Genomic DNA, 19,006 nt, shown 5'->3' on the forward strand with positions numbered 1-19,006 from the left:
TTAATCTTGACTAAGAATTCACATTCTCTTAAAAAATAAGAATGACCTCATTTCTAATTTTACATACTCTTGACCGAGTTGAATGGCCGTGAAAATTGGAAAGAACAAATTCAGTGGGTAGAAAACAGGCAAATAGTCAGAAGATGCAGGGTGGTAAGGGGTGTGGTAAATGAAAGTAGATAGACTCTGTTTTGCATACTTGGGTGCTAACCTATTCTACACAGCAAAGTGAAGATGAGAGCTAAGAGATATGTTATATGACAATGGGAACAAGAAGCAGCCCCGATACATCAACTTGGTTGTTTCTCAAGAATTGGCCCTCATCTTAACCACATTTCTGCCATTTATAGTGTAAAGTCGGTGTACCTACCCGCAGCAGCGGAAGTTTTGAAGATGTGTTGAGTTCTGCCGCTAATGCCAGTGTTCAGGAATCAAGCCCGGGATGTCAGCAAGCGAAAGACTTTGGAGCTTTTTAAATCTTACCATTACTTACGTTTGAATGTGTCAATTTTGATGGTGTAGGATTATACTAAGTAAATTTGGGAATAAGCTGCAACTACTCGAAGTAATAAGTAGAAATTCTACTCAATGTTGTTTAGGTGAATAACTTATTTATAAAATATTATTGTAAACATTATTTATAATTAACATTAGAACAGAATCTTAAGTTCACAGCAGCTTCTCTGACCAAAGGATTTGGTGTTGTACAAAAGAAATGTCCAGTTACCCAGTGTTTCTAATGTGTTATTTGACTTGACTTAATGAATATAAATTATTCTAATATTGTTAGAGAAATTTAATAATAAGGCACTCAATTAGTTGCTGTGCAGTAACAATAACTCTAGTTCTGTTAATGTACTGTAAATGAGATCTTGGTCAGAATTTTGTTTCTGTGCTGTATAACTTTAATGCTGAAAACTTTATATGTAGAATCACTCAACATCTAGCAACACTACTTCGTGCACTAAAAGTTAAATTACCAAGATAATATTGGTGCCTTAAATAAAAAGATCAAATGGAGTCATTCCAGAAATTGTTTATTTTATTGTACATCACCATATACAACCCTGAGATTAATTTTGTATTATTATATATCCCTTTCAGTATAATTGGAGAACACGAGGAAACTGATCTGAGGCCTTCTTTTCTCTAACATTTGAATTTCCTTATTCAGAAGGAACAGTGGTAAAATTATATTTTAAAAAAACATTGGTGTATTTTAAGCTCTGAGGTCAATGAAGTCGTTGGATTTTGTATTCTCAGTGCATCAACTCACGTTCGACAAAACTTTGCGGCTAGCTTTTTTTCATTTTAGCATCCCTTTCCGTATTCAAAGTTGTCACCAGTTGCAGAATTTCAGGGTGATTAAATTTTCCTGCAGGACAATCAAAGATTTATGAAGTAGAAGTTTTAAGTTAGTATGGGCAAATAATGGAAACAAAGTTTTTTTCAAGGTACCAGATGGTATAGCATAAATTCAGAAGAGTTTATCATCAGCAAAGGTGCACTTTTCCCTATAACTATAAATTTAAAATACTCTGTACCAAGAGAAGCAGCAGTTTACCAAGTTTTACTGCCATGATGCTATCCAATGCATTTTTCTATAACACAAAAGACAAAGCACGCAGTGGGTCAAGTAGCAATTATGGAAGAGAATTAATGTTTCTATCAAATTCTCAAGCAACATCTATTTTAAGACTAAGACACACATTTTAAACATTGATTATCTGCAAGATTAACATCAATTGAGGAAGCTCAAAATCACAGCTTATGCAGGTCAAAGATGACCTGGGACTCAGGTCAGCTGGTGTTTACAGGATTCCCTGTGAATGTGGAGCTGTGTATATCAGCCAGATATACCAACTACAAGGAGCACAGGTAATGTATCCATTCGGGTTTCTGGGAGAAATCAATGGTAGTAGAACATTGAATTCATAATGGCCATAGGAATTACTTCAACAGCACAAAACTACTGTGCCAGGCCAGTGGCTTTTGGGATCACCTGTAAAGGAAACCATTGAAATAAAGCTGGAGGAAAAGAATCTTAATAAAGATGAAGGTCTCGCTCCAAGTAAGAATTAGAATTTGATTGTAAATAAGGTGGGATAGTGGAAACCGGATGAGGACTAACCAATCAGGAGGGATAGACTACGGGGTTATAAAAGGTGACAATTATTTCTTCAGCGATTTGAAAAGGGCGTGACTGCGCAAGAGGGTGGAGGACAGGCAGTGAGAACAGCGAGCAGAGTTGAGAAGGTGACAGTTACTTCTTCAGCAATTTGAATGGGGCACGACTGCACAAGCACGTGGAGAACAGCAAAAAGAAGACAGCTTTACAGAGTGGGCATCTGAGTAGAGGGAGACAGAGTAAGAAGACTTTGGCACAACGGGTCGAGGCAAAATATGTTATCTGTTTAGAATACAGACAGAAAGTATGTGTCTGAGGCCGGTTTTCTGTGCTCGGTGTCAGATGTGGGAGGTCCAGGAGACTTGCAGCCTCCCAGCCGCCCACATCTGCACCAGGTGCATTGAGCTGCAGCTCCTTAGGGACCGTGTTAGGGAACTGGAGATGAGCTCGATGACCTTCATCTGGTCAGGGAGGGTGAGGAGGTGATAGGAGCTATTCGCAGATAGTCACCCCGGGGCCACAGGAGACAGAGAAGTGGGTAACAGTCGGGAGAGCGCAGAGCAAGAAGCAGATCTAATGAGTACCCCAGTGGCTGTCCCCCTTAACAATAAGTACTGTGTGAGTACTGTTGGGGGAGACGGCCTACCTGGGGGTAGCAAAAATGGTCGCGCCTCTGGCACAGAGTCTGACCCTGTGGCTCAGAAGGGTAGGAAGGGAAAAGGATGGCAGCAGTGATAGGGGAATCTAGGGGGTCAGATAGGCAATTCCGTGGATGCAGGAAAGAAAAGCAGATTATAGTTTGCATCCCAGGTGCCAGGATCCAGGATGTTTCAGACTGCATCTGCAGTATCTTGAAGTGGGAAGGAGAACAGCCAGAGGCTGTGGTACATATTTGTACCAAAGACATAGGTAGGAAAAAGGAGGAGTTTCTTAAAGCAGACTACAGGGAGTTAGGAAGTTGAGCAGGACCTCAAAGGTAGAAATCTTGGGTTTACTGCCTGTGCCACATGATAGCAAGTATAGGAATAGAATGGGGTGGAGGATAAATACCGGTACATGACTAAGGGATCGGAGCAGGGGACGGGGATTCAGATTTCTGGATCATTGGGACCTCTTCTGGGGTAGGTGTGACCTGTACAAAAATGACAGGTTGCACTTGAATCTGAGGGGGACCAATATCCTGGCGGGGAGGTTTGCAAAGGCTATTGGGGAGAGTTTAAACTAGAATTGCTGGGGGGTGGGAACTGAACTGAAGTGATGGTGGAAAGGAAGGTTGGCTCACATATAGAGAAAGTTTGGAGACAGTGTGAAAGGGAGGATAGGTAGGTGATAGAGAATGGATGCACTAAGACCGATGGTTTGAGATATGTCTATTTTAATGTGGGGAGTATTATGAACAAAGCGGATGAGCTTACAGCATGGATTAGCACTTGGAGCTATGATGTGGCCATTTCAGAGACTTGGATGGTGCAGGGGCAGAAATGGCTACTTCAAGTGCCAGGCTTTAGACGTTTTAGAAAGGAGAGGGACGGAGGCAAAAGAGGGGGGCGTGGCACTGTTGATCAGAGATAAGTGTCACAGCTGCAGAAAAGGAGGAAGTGTTGGAAGGGTCATTTACAGAGTTAGTGGGTAGAAGTAGAAACAGGAGGGGGTCAATAACTCTACTGGGTGTTTTTTTATAGACTACCCAATAGTAACAGGGACATCGAGGAGCAGATAGGGAGACAGATTCTGGAAAGGTGTAATGATAACAGGATTGTCATGGTGGGAGATTTTAATTTCTCAAATATTGATTGACATCTCCCTAGAGTGAGGGGTTTAGATGAGGTGGAATTTGTTAGGTGTGTTCAGGAAGGTTTCTTGACACAATATGAAGATAAGCCTACAAGAGGAGAGACTATACTTGATTTGGTATTGGGAAATGAACCTGGTCAGGTGTCAGATCTCTCAGTGGGAGAGTATTTTGGAGATAGTGATCACAGTTCTATCCCCTTTACCACAGCATTGGAGAGACATAGGAACAGACAAGTTAGGGAGACGTTTAAATGGAGTAAGGGGAAATATGAGGAAGAAGTGTGGCAAACATTCAGGGGGTATTTGCATGGGGTTCTGCGTAGATACGTTCCAATGAGATGGAAAGGATGGTAGGGTACAGGAACCATGGTGTACAAAGGCTGTTATAAATCTAGTCAAAAAGAGCTTACCAAAGGTTCAAAAAGCTAGGTAATGATAGAGATCTAGAAGATTATAAGGCTAGCAGGAAGGAGTTTAAGAATGAAATTAGGAGAGCCAGAAGGGCCTTGGCAGACAGGATTAAGGAAAACCCCAAGGCATTTTACGTGAAGAGCAAGAGGATAAGGTATGAGAGAATAGGACTAATCAAGTGTGACAGTGGAAAAGTGTATGAAACCAGAGAAGATGGCAAAGGTACTTAATGAATACTTTGCTTCAGTATTCACTACAGAAAAGGATCTTGGTGATTGTAGGGATGACCTGCAGCAGACTGAAAAGCTTGAGCATGTAGATATTAAGGAAGAGGATGTGCTGCAGCTTTCAGAAAGCATCAAGTTAGATAAGTCACCGGGACCAAAGGGGATGTACCCCGGGCTACTGTGGGATGTGAGGGAGGAGATTGCTGAGCCTTTGGCAATGATCTTTGTATCAGCAATAAGGACGGGAGAGGTTCAGGAGGATTGCAGATGTTGTTCCCTTATTCAAGAAGGGGAGTAGGGATAGCCCAAGAAATTATAGACCAGTGAGTCTTACTTCAGTGGTTGGTAAGCTGATGAAGAAGATCCTGAGAGGCAGGATTTATGCACATTTGGGGAGGTATAATATGATTAGGAATAGTCAGCATAGCTTTGTGAAAGGCAGGTTGTGCCTTATGAGCCTGATTGAATTTTTTGAGGATGTGACTAAACACATTGAAGAAGGAAGAGCAATAAATGTAGTGTACATGGATTTCAGCAAGGCATTTGACAAGGTACCCCATGCAAGGCTTATTGAGAAAGTGAGGCGGCATGGGATCCAAGGGGACATTGCTTTGTGGATCCAGAGCTGGCTTGCCCACAGAGGACAAAGATTGGTTGTAGAAGGGTCATATTCTGCATGGAGGCTGGTGACCAGTGGTGTCCCTCGGGGCTCTGTTCTGGGACCCCAAGTCTTTGTGATTTTTATAAATGACCTGGATGAGGAAGTGGAGGGATGGGTTAGTAAATTTTCTGATGACACAAAGGTTGGGGGTTTTGTGGATAGTGTGGGGGGCTGTCAGAGGTTACAGTGGAACATTGGTAGGATGCAAAACTGGGCTGAGAAGTGGCAGATGGAGTTCAACCCAGATAAATGTGAGGTGGTTCATTTTGTTAGGTCAAATAGGACAGCAGAATACAGCATTAATGGCAAGACTCTTGGCTGTGTGGTGGATCAGAGGGATCTTGGGGTCCGAGTCCATAGGACACTCAAAGCTACTACGCAGGTCGACTCTGTGGTTAAGAAGGCATACAGTGCATTGGCCTTCATCAATCGTGAGATTGAGTTTAAGAGCCGAGAGTTAATGTTGCAGCTATACAGGACCCTGGTCAGAACCTACTTGGAGCACTGTGCTCAATTCTGGTAGCCACACTATAGGAAGGATGTGGAAACCTTAGAAAGGGTGCAGAGGAGATTTACAAGGATGTTGCCTGGATTAGGGAGCATGCCTTATGAGAACAGGTTGAGTGAACTCAGCCTTTTCTCCTTGGAGCAACGGAGGATGAGAGCTGACCTGATAGAGGTGTACAAGATAATGAGAGGCATTCTTTGTGTGGATAGTCAGAGGCTTTTTCCCAGGGCTGAAATGGTTAGCACAAGAGGGCATAGTTTTAAGGTGCTTGGAAGTAGGTAGGGAGGAGCTGTCAGCGGTAAGTTTTTTTTTACGCAGGGAGTGCTGAGTGCGTGGAATGGGCTGCTGGCAGAGGTGGAAACGATAGGGTCTTTTAAGAGACTCCTGGATGGATGTATGGAGCTTAGAAAAACAGCGGGCTATGGGTAAGCCTAGGTAGTTCTAAAGTAAAGATATGTTCGGCACAGCTTTGTGGGCTGAAGGGCCTTATTGTGCTATAGGGTTTCTATGTTTCTAAATGCCGCTGGACTAGACATATCCAGGCATCATCTCTGATGAAGATGGAAGAGTTTGTCATCGAAATGTTAGTTATAATAGATACCTGCACCCAGCTGGAAGCCTGAGAGGAGTTTATTCATAACATCAATTGTTATGGTTATATGATTGGAAAGTAGCATTGAAACCAACAATCAGATCACTGAGGAGAGCTGAGAACCTGGTAAGGAAGCGCAGGAAGCAGGAGTGGACAAGAACAAGCTTCTATAAAGATCCCTTCAAGTTTGTGAAGGGTCTCTTCACAGGGGAGAAGAGTGGAAGTCTCTCAGTGTCAAAGGCAGAACTGGAGAAACACCTGGAAAAGTTCTACACAGACAACCGACGCCACAAAGAGATCACTTGATAACCCAGAAGATGCCACCACTCACTCGCCTACCCCGCAGAGTCTAGGCAGCATGTCTCAGGAGTGGAAATACAGGATATTAACATCTAGTCCTACATAACATACCTAACCAAGGTGGCTCAGGCAAATGTCCTACTCTTACTCGTATTTCTTATGTCACTAAATGATATGACAATAATGCCTTACTTAACACAAGACAATAAGATTAACCTTTTGTTGAATCAAAAAATTCCTGTAAGTGCCCAGGTTTTTCTTCCATCTCTTCATATTCAAATGCCTGTGCAATCATTTCAAACCGATCCAGTTCTTTCACATATGTGGCTTCATTACTTGACTGGTTTTCATATTCCTGTAGAAAGATACATTCAAACAAAAATATATTTTACTTTCTGCATGGTATCTACTACATTGGTACATTGGTGACAAAGGATGTACATAAATAGAAATATACCTTGAATTTATAAAAAATGTAGATTATACTGTCTAAACGAAAGTGATGCAGGTCCTGCAGTCCCATCACCATTTCCACGCTTGAGCATCACTAAGCGAGCTTGTTTATATGGGCAGATCTCTCATTTTCAGTTTTTAAGACATGCAAATCCTGGATATGGCATAGTGATGGAAGAGTTACTGCTGACGGGGTGGGGTGGGTGTATCATATTAAAGAGAATAGGTTACAAGGAAGTATGTGGGTGAAATGCTCTAACAGTTGGCCTACACTCAATGGGCTAAATAGCCTCTTATATCACAAGAACAGTTATAAATTTAATATTAATATTAAATGGTAATATTAAATTATCCAGAATTCTTGCCATTTAGTGGTTTATGTTATTGCTCCTTCGAACAAGGTCTGCATTCCTGCAATGGTAACTTTAAAGATGAGATTATCTCTGGAACCCACTCTTTTCTCTATAAAATTTGTAAAATTTTGAAGCAAACTAGCTAGCAAGATGTTTTTAAAATCTAAATTTATTATTTTTTTTCATCTTGCTTCAGAATTCACGCTTGGCTCAAGCACCAGTGCAGTTGAACTCAATATAGACAGTAGACACCTGAGGGAGCACTGCACCGCCTTCTAACTGAGACCATGTTCTTAGCCTGTCATGTGGATGCAAGAGAACATTTTTTTACCATTGTCATTTTTTCAAGCCCACCATCTGTCATGAACTTAATCTCTGATGAGGCCATTGCCATTTCCTTGAATGCTCACATTCTAATAACCTATAAACCAAACCTGTCCTCGAGCAGCCTCACAAACTCCCTCAAATTTCACTTTTTTTCCCTGGTTGTTTCACTTGTAAGATGATTCCAATATAGTTATTGATCCATTAACACTTCTATATGTAATTTCGTTCCTCATCTTTGAGTCTGAAAGTTAGAAGCTGCAACCATGATGTAAAATTGGTTACTCAACTATCATATTTGGAAAACCATCTCCAATTCGAAAAATTCCACCACCAGCCTAACCAAAAGAGCAAGCGCACCCCAAAACCATTTTCTCCATCTTCTTCTCAAAGGGTTCATAGGCTATACAAATCTCAGTTCTATTCCTGCATTAAATGACAGCAGACCTGATCTTTGGTCTTATCATACTCATCCCTAATGAATCTGGAATTTTTTTTTAACTACAGTATACAGATAGTCCCTGAGTTACGAACGTCCGACTTACAGACAACTCATAATTATGAACCGAGGAAGGAGAATGTTGTCCGCCATTTTAAGTCGGATCACAACACCGTCCACTATTTTAAGTCGTTGCTGTTGACACTGTGTTGAGTGTGTAACTTTGTATTTGGCTTAAATTTTTCTTAGTAAGATTCACCCTGACCCCACCCCTGATCCAGTCAGCTGGTGGCGCAGTGAGATCAGCGCTGGGCTGGAGAATGGAGTTTCCCGAGTTCGATCTAGTGACAGACCACTCCCGTGCCGGGTTGATGTCGATCCAGTGACTCCTGTACCATCCGTGCTGGGTTGATCTCAAGTTCGCAACTCGACCTCGTAAAAAAAAACACTGCCACCTCTAGTTTAAATTCCCATGCGGAATATTGTGGAGGATCAAATACCCAAACCCAGCACAGCCCCCACTTGTCTCATTTAACCTGTCTCAGTGCGGTGGTCCTTAGGACCCAGCGGACTTCGGGATCCACCGCCCGCAGTGTTTCTGTTCTATTGACGGGAAGCGATTGCGATTGAAAATAAAGTGGAAATAATAAAGCAACTGGAAAGAGTTGAAACGCCATCAGTCATTGGAAAAGCATTAGGCTACAGTCGGTCAACGATTGGAACAATTTTAAAGGATAAAGTGAGAATAATTTAGCATGTGAAAGGCTACAATTATTACTAAGCAACACAGTAGTTTAATTATTGGAATACATATATTTCTTAAGTGTTTTATATGCATTGAAAGGTAAAAATATATACTATATACTAAGACAAATGTTTGACTAACTGACACTAAATAATACCGGATGTACCAGTTCCGACTTACGTACAAATCCGACTTAAAACAGACTCAGGAATGGAACTCGTACGTAACCCAGGGACTGCCTGTACTCAATACTCACAACATTCTGAAATAAAGAATTGCAAGCCTGAGAGAAAGGATCCCTCCCTCATTGCAACCTTTAACAGAAAAACCTCAGCCTGAGAATATTTCATTCTACCAAATGAAACAACCTCAGTATCCACCCTGTCTAACTTTACAGCACATTATGGTTTGTATGATCTACAGTAGCAAATGATACTGAACTCAAGCAATATACATAATGGAAATTTAAAAGTGAGAGTAAATTTAAAAAGGCAATGACGCAAAGAGTCTTAACTATTATCCTAGTAATAATAGAAATATAACAGACTGGCTGGTTTGCTTTATCAGCGTAATTGTACAAACCCTGTAATCTCAATTCCTGAACAGACACAATCCCACATCAGCAAACTGTTCCCATCTGAACTTAAAAAATACAAGACTGAAAGTTAAATTCTTGCCTCTTTGGACATAACTTTGTTCCACGCTCCCGATTTTCACATCATGTGCCTTTTGCCAGAACTTCACTGTCTTAGGCCTTTGTTGCATCACCCAGAATCCTAGCATTCACTGAAGGATTCATAAGAAGCAGTATCTGTAGGCGAGACTCGACTGGGAGACTGTTTCGTGGAACACCTACGCTCGGTCCGCCAGAAAAAGCAGGATCTCCCAGTGGCCACACATTTTAATTCCACGTCCCATTCCCATTCTGACATGTCTATCCATGGCCTCCTCTATTGTCAAAATGAATCCAAACTCAGTTTGAAGGAACACCACCTTATATACCGGCTGGATAGCCTCCAACCTGATGGCATGAACATTTCGTTAATGCCCCTCCTCCCCTTCTTACCCCATCCCTGACATATTTAGTTGTTTGCCTGTTCTCCATCTCCCTCTGGTGCTCCCCCCCCCCCTTCTTTCTCCTGAGGCCTCCCGTCCCATGATCCTTTCCCTTCTCCTGCTCTGTATCACTTTCGCCAATCACCTTTCCAGCTCTTAGCTTCATCCCACCCCCTCCGGTCTACTCCTATCATTTCGCATTTCCTCCTCCCCCCTCTACTTTCAAATCTCTTACTATCTTTCCTTTTGGTTAGTCCTGACGAAGGGTCTCGGCCCGAAACGTCGACATCACTTCTCCCTATAGATGCTGCCTAGCCTGCTGTGTTCTACCAGCATTTTGTGTGTGTTGTTGTTTGAATTTCCAGCAACTGCAGATTTCCTCGTGTTTGATCTGTAGGTATCTTTGATAGAAATCAATATTTCCGCTGGATGTTAATTTTAAAGATAAAATGATGGGAAAGTAATAAAGTTCAACATTTACAATGTTATGAGTGATGAACAGACCTGATGGACAATGGGGTGATGGGTTAACCATTCCCAACCCCCCTCCTGAGAACCACGAACTATTACTGTTGTTATGTTGACCATGAGAAAGAGAGACGAAAAACAGGCAAGAACATCTGCGACAGATAAGAAAGAGAGGGAAATTGCTGATTAACTGTATTGTGACTCCTTTTTTTGAATTATTTACTGTTTCGCTGCAAGGACAGTAGTTTGCTCAATAGCATTCCTCAGTGGACTTAAGGTATGGCCTTATTTGATGGACACAGTCATTCAGGAGTGATGGATAGCTGAGTCCCCGTGAGTAGGGATAAAAGACAGGTCTGGAGAGACACCCTCCAGACACGCCAGTGGACACTGATTGAGTGTTGGAACCCACAAGAAAGGTGGGGCTTCGGAGACCGAACCAGGAGATCGTTCAGTAAAACTCACAGTGTTACAGCAGGGCCGGTGGGGACGTGTGTGTGTCCACTCATGCCAGAGTGATGAGTCCACCACAGAAGAATGGTCTGGCTGAAGACCAGAGGGGTCATAACTGAATGACCACCATAACAACAATATGACAGATTAAGAAAGCAAAGGAAGGTTTGGCTGCTGTAGCTGTTACATCTCGCTCGCTCGCTCTCTCTCCAACGATTACAACAACCATAACTACATCAGCACTCATGAACTGAACTGAACTTTATACTTTACTATGACAATTTATTTACCCCTAGACATCGATAGAGCTTGTTTATTATTGTTTATTATTATTATTCCTACATTTTTAGGTTTATTACTGCTAACTGGTTTTATATGTATATTTGCATTATTGATATGGTTTTGCTTATTTTTATTAATAAACACCTTTAGTTTGGTACCACCAGACTCCAACAGATTCTTCTTTCTCTGCTGGTTAGACACCCAGTTACGGGGTACGTAACAACAAATTTGAGAAATCCTACACTCTAATAAAACAATGAAGAACAAGAGAATATTCCTGTTGTAATCTGCAAAAACAAATAGTCAGTGAGTAACTCACCTGCCAAAGCTCCAAGATCTCTTTACTTGCATCATTGTTTAAGAGTGCTGTTAAACATTTCATAGCCTCCTACCATAAAAACATATAAATTTTTCATTAATGCATATTATCCAAAGGAAGCAATAACATAACTTATATGCAATGATATTTAATGTGCACTGGGCAGTGAGCCCACAGTCTGATTATTTTCTTTTTGAAAATGGGAAGCACAGAGTATTGCCAGCTGTTTTTTCATCTTTATAAATTACAGTTTTTCCTCATTTTCACATTTGTGAATCATTTTGTTCTTTCAGTATCAGGAAATTCTTATTATCCTCTTATCATCCCCTGATGACCTTTTACATTCTGTTTTCCCCATAGTCTATAGGTCATTCATTCCCTTTTGATTATTTTTTGTCCTTTTCAGTTTTCAAACTTAAGCATCACTATTTATATTTTACCTTTAAACTCAAGAAGAGGATCCAAGCTCAAAATATAAAAAATACCTTTGGATGCTACATTTTCAAGAATTTTGTTTCAACATTTGAAGCTTTTCTGTTTTACTCAAGCCAGATCGTTGTCAAGATAATTTTTAACCAGCTAATGCAAGAAATGTGGGAGAACTAAAGAGAGAAGCTGGAAGATGTAGCAAAACTTGCTTTCAAAGATCACAGGGAGCGCTTAATTAAACTAGGATATTGCTGGATACAGTAGTATCAATGAAAGAAAAATGCTGGGTTGCAGTAACACCTGTGGACGAATTGCCCAGCTAAGAAATACCATACTCCAATTAGTTACAGGAAAACGGGTCTATTTAAAGTAATATGAAGCTTGATTATACCATGAAAAAGGATCTATTGCTTTCCCCGTGTATATGACCAAGTGGCCATGGGATCACCCTTGTTGCCGACTATTGCTAATTTCTACATTGAGGACTATTGGAGAGGGCTCTGAGTTAATCTTTCTTATGCCCCTAGCGCTTCTTCAAACATGTCGATGACACCTTTGTAGCGTGGCTTCATGGACTCCAGGTACTCCCAACAGTTCCATGCCCATCTCAACAGTATACAGTACATTCAAACATTCAATTTACAATGGAGATGGAGAAAAATGGTTGTCTCCCATTCCTGAACATTCTAATATGACACAAACCGGTCAGTAGCCTCAGACATGGTGTCTATCAGAAATCCACTCACACAGGCTTATGCCTCAACAATAACAGCCACATTCACACCTCCCAACGTAGAGCAGTTCTTTTTATTTTGATTAACTGTGCAAAAACTATTTGGGAACCAGCAAGTCTACCCAAGGAAATAATACAATTTTGCATGACGTTCCTACAGAATGACTACAAGATTAAGGACATCAATCGGGCCCTTAAGAGGGCTGACAGTAAAACCAGGTCACCTGACAACGAAGAGGAACCCTTTGCTACCACCTATCTTCCCTATATTTCTATGGCTTCTGGAAGGATCACCAGGATCCTGAAGAAATATCGGATTAATACCATCCACAAACCCATAAGGAAGCTCAAGTCACAGCTTATGCGGGTCAAAGATGATCTGGGACTCAGGACGGCAAGTGTTTACAAGATTCCCTGTGAATGCAGAGCAGCCAGGCAGGATGCACAGTGGAAACCAGCATCAGCGAGCACAGGATGTGTATCCATTTGGGTTATCTGGAAAAATCAGCAGTAGCAGAACACTGTATTCGCAATGGCCTTTGGGTAAAGGAAGCCATTGAAAGAAAACTAGAAGAAAAGAATTTTAACAAAGATGAAAGTTTCACTCTAAGTAAGAACTGGAATTTGACTGTAAACAAATTGGGAGAGCGGAAAGCTGATTGGATGAGGACTAACCAATCAGGAGGGACAAACTATGGGGGTATAAATACCACTGGACTAGACATACCCAGGCATCATGTACATATGAAACTACATACTTAATTTGTGATACAATGTTTAATTAAGCACAATGTAAACTTGGATAGTTTATGATCAAACTAGCCTTCAAGGTATACATGAACCAATGCACACAGTAATCCTCTATAATGTCCTTTCAACAGTATTGGTAAAACAAAATGACTTCATTAATGGAGAGCTCTGTCTTTGATTGGTCCTGCAAAATGGGTCCTCTCCCAACAAATTTCCCATTCCTTACAAAAATCACCTTAATGATCCAAACCTTACTTTATTCAGAAGGCAAAGAGGGAAGAATATGAAATAAAGTCACAGTGGGTTTTGAAAAATATCCCAACATTTGTAGCTGCTTTCTGTTAACATTTGATTTGAAATGTAGAAACACACTGTATTGAAAACACGAACCCTAAAATAAAAAATCCCAGCAGTCCCCAAAACCATCCACTTGGGAAGTTCAACCAGTGAAGTCTCCATTGGAACCTACTTCTTCTCTTCTATATTTTTCTTCTTTACTAATATTGTCTGCTGGCGCTATGTCACCCACAATACATTCTGCCATATCGTGAACGAGGGCTAATTTAATGCACCTGCAAAATAATAGATAGAAGAACATAAGAGACAAGAGAGAAGTAAGTGATCAAGTAAGTGTTTGTGTTGTTCTACTGGATATTATGGGTGTGCTATGTTGGTGCTGGAATCTGCTCAACACTTGCCCCCAGCAAGTCCTTGCGTGTTATTTGTTAATGTGAATAATACATTTCACTGTATGTTTCAATGTACACATGATAAATACATCTGAATTTGAATCTCCAGACTGTTCCACTATTCAATGCAATCCTAACTGATCTTTTCCTGTCTCAATGTCACTTTCCAATCTCTCCCCAAATGCTTTAACTCCTTTGTATTTATTTATTTAGTTAGTTAGTTTTAATTTATTTAGTGATATAGCACGGAGTAGGCCCTTCTGGCCCTTTGAGCCACGTTGCCCCAGCAACTCCACAGCCCCAATTAACCCTAACCTAATCACGTCACGACTTACACTGACCGATTAACCTGCTCGACATGTATTTAGACTGTGGGAGGAAACTGCAGCACCTGCGGACAACCTACGCATTCCACAGGGAGGACGTACAGAGATTCCAACAGAACAGCATCCGGACTTGAACTCTGATACGCCACGAGCTTTAATAGTGTAGTGCTAACTGCTACATTACCATAGAGCGGTACAAATATCTGTCAGTCTCTACACTGAATATATTCAAAAAGCCTGCCTCACAGCTCTTTGGACTGAACAATTCCAAAGGTCCATGACCTCCTCTCTTGCCTGAAGTATTCTGAAACTCTGCCTGAAGTTCTAGATATTGCATAGGGGGGTCATACTGTGAGGAATCCCCTCCTCAGCCACTCTTTAGATCTGGCATGTTTTAATGTGATCATCGTTTCTCATTCTTCTATACTTCATCCATAAATCCAGTCATCCCAGAAATTAACACTGCAAAATTTCTCTGCACTACTACCAATGGGAGCGTATCCTTAAACCTGGAGACCAGAATTACATCCGGAGCTCCAGCTGCAGTCTCAACAACTCCTTGTAAAGTTGTATCCCTCATACTTCTTGGAAAAAGACCAACATTTCAGTAACTTTCCCTTGTAAATGCTGTACAAACAAGCTAACTGCTTGTGCTTTGTGTGACAAGATCCCAGATCGCTTTGAACTGCAGGATTTTGTGTTCTCACCCTATTTAAATAACAACTTTGTTCATTTCATGCTTGCCTCCACAGTTGATGACCTCACTTTTTCCCTTATGACATCTGACAGCTTTTTGCCATATCACTACATTTAGATTCTTTGTGACCTCCTCACGAACTTCCTACCCTACCCTTGTATCATCAAGTCATCAAGATTGCTTGACTGCAATCAAGTCTCCAATATTCACCAGCATCCTAACTCTCTAATATAGATTATTAATAGCCGAGGCCCTCAAGCATTATAATAGTTATGATTGCCAATTCACACTGATCTATTCATCCTGACACAGCTTGTTTTTAGTCACCCCATTGCCAGGCCAATCGATTATTCCCAAGCCTGTGTTATTTTGTATGCACAATATACTATTTTGTGGCAACTAATCAAGTGCCTTCTGGAAATCCAGACACGCTGGATTTTCTAGTTCCCTTTCATCCTCATAACACACGGATTTTACAAATCAAGCATCTGCCAAATATGACTGCCTTATCATAACACTGTGCAGAGTGATCAATTATCTTTTAATAGTTTAGATATGCTTAATAATGAGTTCCGGTTTTCCCAATGACAGACATTAGGCTAACCAGCCTAAAGCTTCCTGCTTATGGACTCTGATTAGAGGCATTGCATTAATGGTTTTCAAAACCCATCCTCCCTGGGGTACAGAAAGAGGCCACCCGGCCACTCCAGAATCTAAGGAATTTTGGTTAATCACCCAATATGAAATCTCTATCTCTGCAGGTCAAAAAATTTTTAAGACTTTTGGCACCTTTATAGACCATTGGACTGGGGGTAATTGTTGACCTACTAACATTATCTTGCCTGTATGTTATTATATAGCAAAAGAAACGAGAGAAAATCTGCAGATGTTGGAAATCCAAGCAACACACACACAAAATGCTGGAGGAACTTAGTCTGGCATGCTGAGTTCCTCTAGCATTTTGTGCAGGTTAGATAGCAATAGAGAATATTTTATATTCTCCCTCTGGAGTTCCCATGATCAGATTTTTTTAGTATCTTCCAGCATGAAAACAAACTCAAAGCAAAATATTTTCAGAACCGCTGCCATTTCTCTACTTCCCATTATTAATTTCTCAGTCTTATTATCAAAGTGACTGACATTTAGTTATTCTTTTATAACTGCTGGATGTTTTCGCTGTTTTTATTATTTGCTGGTTGACAGTCATATCATTTTTTAAATAATTTAGTCACCCTTTACTGATTTCTAAAAATTTCCCAATCCTTTGATAAGGATGTCACTAATGCGATTGACACTCTATGCCTTTTTCAGTCTGATGTCATCCTTAAATTCCTCTGAACAAAAAATAACCATAATCTGTTGGAGTTATTTTCCATACAAATAAACAGGTCCCTTGAAGAGGCTCCAAAACTTTACCATCTCCAATACAAAACAGATTTTATGAAGATTTAGTATATCAACAAAGAACTAGAAAATAAATTAGTAATTGAAAAACCATCCAAGGAAAACGGTTTCATTATAAAGTGCCATTGCTTCACACATCTCCAACCGCTTCATATCCAAACAAACAAGGGTTACTGTGGCCTGAATCTTAAGCAACAACAATGACAGAATCACCAGAATGGGCTACTGTGAAAAAAAGTTGTTCTAAAATTCAGAGAATTTATGATATTAGTCTTTTAAAAATTAATGTAATTGGAATGTGTATCATCTATTTGATATACACTTAAAAGAACTGAAAATGGCTGACTATTACCAGTAAATCTTTAAATAGCAAAACTTCATTTCAACGTTAGAATTTAAATAAACTTATGCTTTGAAGACATGATTCTGAGGTACTACACCTTTCTTTGTTGAGGTTTGGATCTTCAATTAAGAATGCCATAATAGCCATCCGGTACATGTGGTCTGACACACTCTCTGGGTTTTTCACATTTCTATAAACCCAACCTGTTCGAGATACTCTCTGCAGAAACAAACAGATTATTACTTTCTTCAGATTAATTTCAGTATATTATATTCAACACACATCTACAATTTACTCTAAATGCTCTTGATACTCCAAGTTCCTCAGATAAAGGAAAAGCCTCCGCAGGGACTTCACTTCACCCAATGTTAATCCAGCAGGTGAACTCATGGATACTTTAGAATGTGGTACCTGCTTTACTGTCCTACACTATACATTTCTGACCGACAGCATTGCCCCAGTCTCACCAGTTAAAACACCAAAATGTTACTTTCAACAGGGTAGTAGCTTAAAAGAGGACCTACAAAATGAAAGGACTGTGCCTCAGGCGTAAAGTGTCAGCTGGCAAAGAGTTAGCAAGAGTAACACACTGTCACTATCATGAAATGATCTACTGAGTTTGGCTTCTTTCTTACTGTTTGTGTATTGAGATGCAGCACGGAATGGACCTCTCCTGCCACAGAGCTCAGCATCACCAATTTAATCTTCGCCAAACTGTCCATCCGTATTTAACCTACCAACCGGTAGGTCTTTGGAAACCCATGCAGCCATGGGGAGATCGTTTAAGCTCCTATTACCGTGGTAATAGCTGGGCCAAATGACCAAATGACCCTTCGGTAGGAGTGAATATACACCACAGGTTGAGTACGAATAGATAGGCATCTATTAGTCTGGAGCGACCATGCAGGCCTGGGTGTGGTTTTATGGAAGACCAGCAGTTGCCCATGTTACAAGTCTCCCCTCTCCACGCCACCGATGTTGTCCAAGAGCAAGGGCCGATACAGCTTGGCACCGGTGTCTAGCAGAGCAATGTGTGGTTAAGTGCCTTGCTCAAGGATAGAACACACTGCTTTAGCCGAGGCTCGAACTACCGACCTTCAGATCACCAGACCAACCCCTTAACCACTTGGCTGAGTACCGACAGGGTGGCACTGGTGCCGCGGGCGTGGGAATGCCAAGTGCACAGGAGGGTTACCGGTGCCTCGCAAGGCTACGTAAACCGTGAGGGGGGCGGGTTGAACGCTGATCTGGGACGCCGTGCGAAAGGGCTGGGTTGTGGGTGAACAACTGCTTCGGACCGCCACGTGAACGGGGAGTGGGGGTGACACCGTGGGACGCAATGAGAACGGGAAGCAAAGCGTGGGGTTGCAGCTACCCCCTCCCGGGACCCGCACCAACCTTCAACTGCCCGATAAACCTGATGAACTGCAGCAACTTGGCTGCGCCTGCAGAACCAGCGCACACTGCCATCGCTTCGGACCCGGAACCGGCGTCACAAGCAACGCCGGAATACGCGCTCCCCAAGCAAAGCTTGTCAACACTGCTGCCGAATTGCCCAGGTTATTGAGTTAGGGTGGAGGGAAGGGAACTAAACCAAAGGGCTGGATTGAATAGAGGCACAAATGCAAAACACTGTATTTGCCGGAAATATAAAATACTCTTCAAACTTAATAGAGAATATTTGCCTACAATTTACAATTTACCTACACAGATTGATCAGAAAGCCGATTGCTGAATTGAATAGGACTTAAAATATTGATTGGAGACTGAGGATATTGATTTTACAAGTATTGATTGGAGACACTGAAATCTAGAGTGAAGAGTAAACCAAGCTGTTGGGAAACTACCAAATTACCAAAATGGAAAATTACTTGCGGGCTGCCCCCAGTATATCCTCCTGTCTGTTGGTTGTTAATGCAGACATCCCCCCCCCCCCCGTGCAAGAACTTATTTCGGGGAGGTAGCACCTCCACAACCCCATATCCCATACTCCACCCCCCCCCCCCCCCACACCCCGTCGACCTCCAGGGGTGTATATAATACTTCGTTTAGTGATTTTGTCTAATCTGTAAACCAAGTTGGGTATATGCAGAAAATGTGACATTAAAATATTTACTTATAT

The 19,006-nt window shown here is 41.4% G+C and overlaps 2 protein-coding genes across 4 annotated transcripts in view; one reads left to right on the forward strand and one right to left on the reverse strand.

The window, feature by feature from the left end:
- LOC132400497 (tumor protein D53 homolog) overlaps positions 1-1,020 on the forward strand; it is a 32,912-nt gene extending 31,892 nt beyond the window's left edge. For all 3 annotated transcript variants that reach the window (XM_059981499.1, XM_059981498.1, XM_059981500.1), the window contains one exon: positions 351-1,020. In XM_059981499.1, the coding sequence (XP_059837482.1) occupies positions 351-476 (126 nt within the window). In that variant the 3' untranslated portion in view covers positions 477-1,020. The remainder of the gene's footprint in view (positions 1-350) is intronic.
- On the reverse strand, positions 603-18,430 carry hddc2 (HD domain containing 2). Its single transcript, XM_059981501.1, has 6 exons — positions 18,283-18,430; positions 16,982-17,103; positions 13,895-13,997; positions 11,514-11,582; positions 6,838-6,976; positions 603-1,375 (listed from the first exon to the last, which is right to left on the reverse strand). The coding sequence occupies exons 1-6, from the start codon at positions 18,352-18,354 to the stop codon at positions 1,296-1,298; spliced, it is 585 nt and encodes a 194-aa protein (XP_059837484.1). The 5' UTR covers positions 18,355-18,430; the 3' UTR covers positions 603-1,295.
- Between the last annotated feature and the right edge of the window lie 576 nt (positions 18,431-19,006).

The sequence above is a fragment of the Hypanus sabinus genome, chromosome 10 (genome assembly GCF_030144855.1).
Source record: "Hypanus sabinus isolate sHypSab1 chromosome 10, sHypSab1.hap1, whole genome shotgun sequence".
Taxonomy (NCBI): domain Eukaryota; kingdom Metazoa; phylum Chordata; class Chondrichthyes; order Myliobatiformes; family Dasyatidae; genus Hypanus; species Hypanus sabinus.

Bases quoted from the DNA above. Each gene is read 5' to 3' on its own strand.
- hddc2 (XM_059981501.1), bottom strand. From the start codon at position 18,354: ATGGCAGTGTGCGCTGGTTCTGCAGGCGCAGCCAAGTTGCTGCAGTTC. The intron at 17,104-18,282 runs GTTGGTGCGGGT...TTGTTTCTGCAG, and splicing joins GGTTTATCGGGCAGTTGAAG to AGAGTATCTCGAACAGGTTG. The intron at 11,583-13,894 runs GTAGGTTCCAAT...TTTTTATGGTAG, and splicing joins AAAAATATAGAAGAGAAGAA to GAGGCTATGAAATGTTTAAC.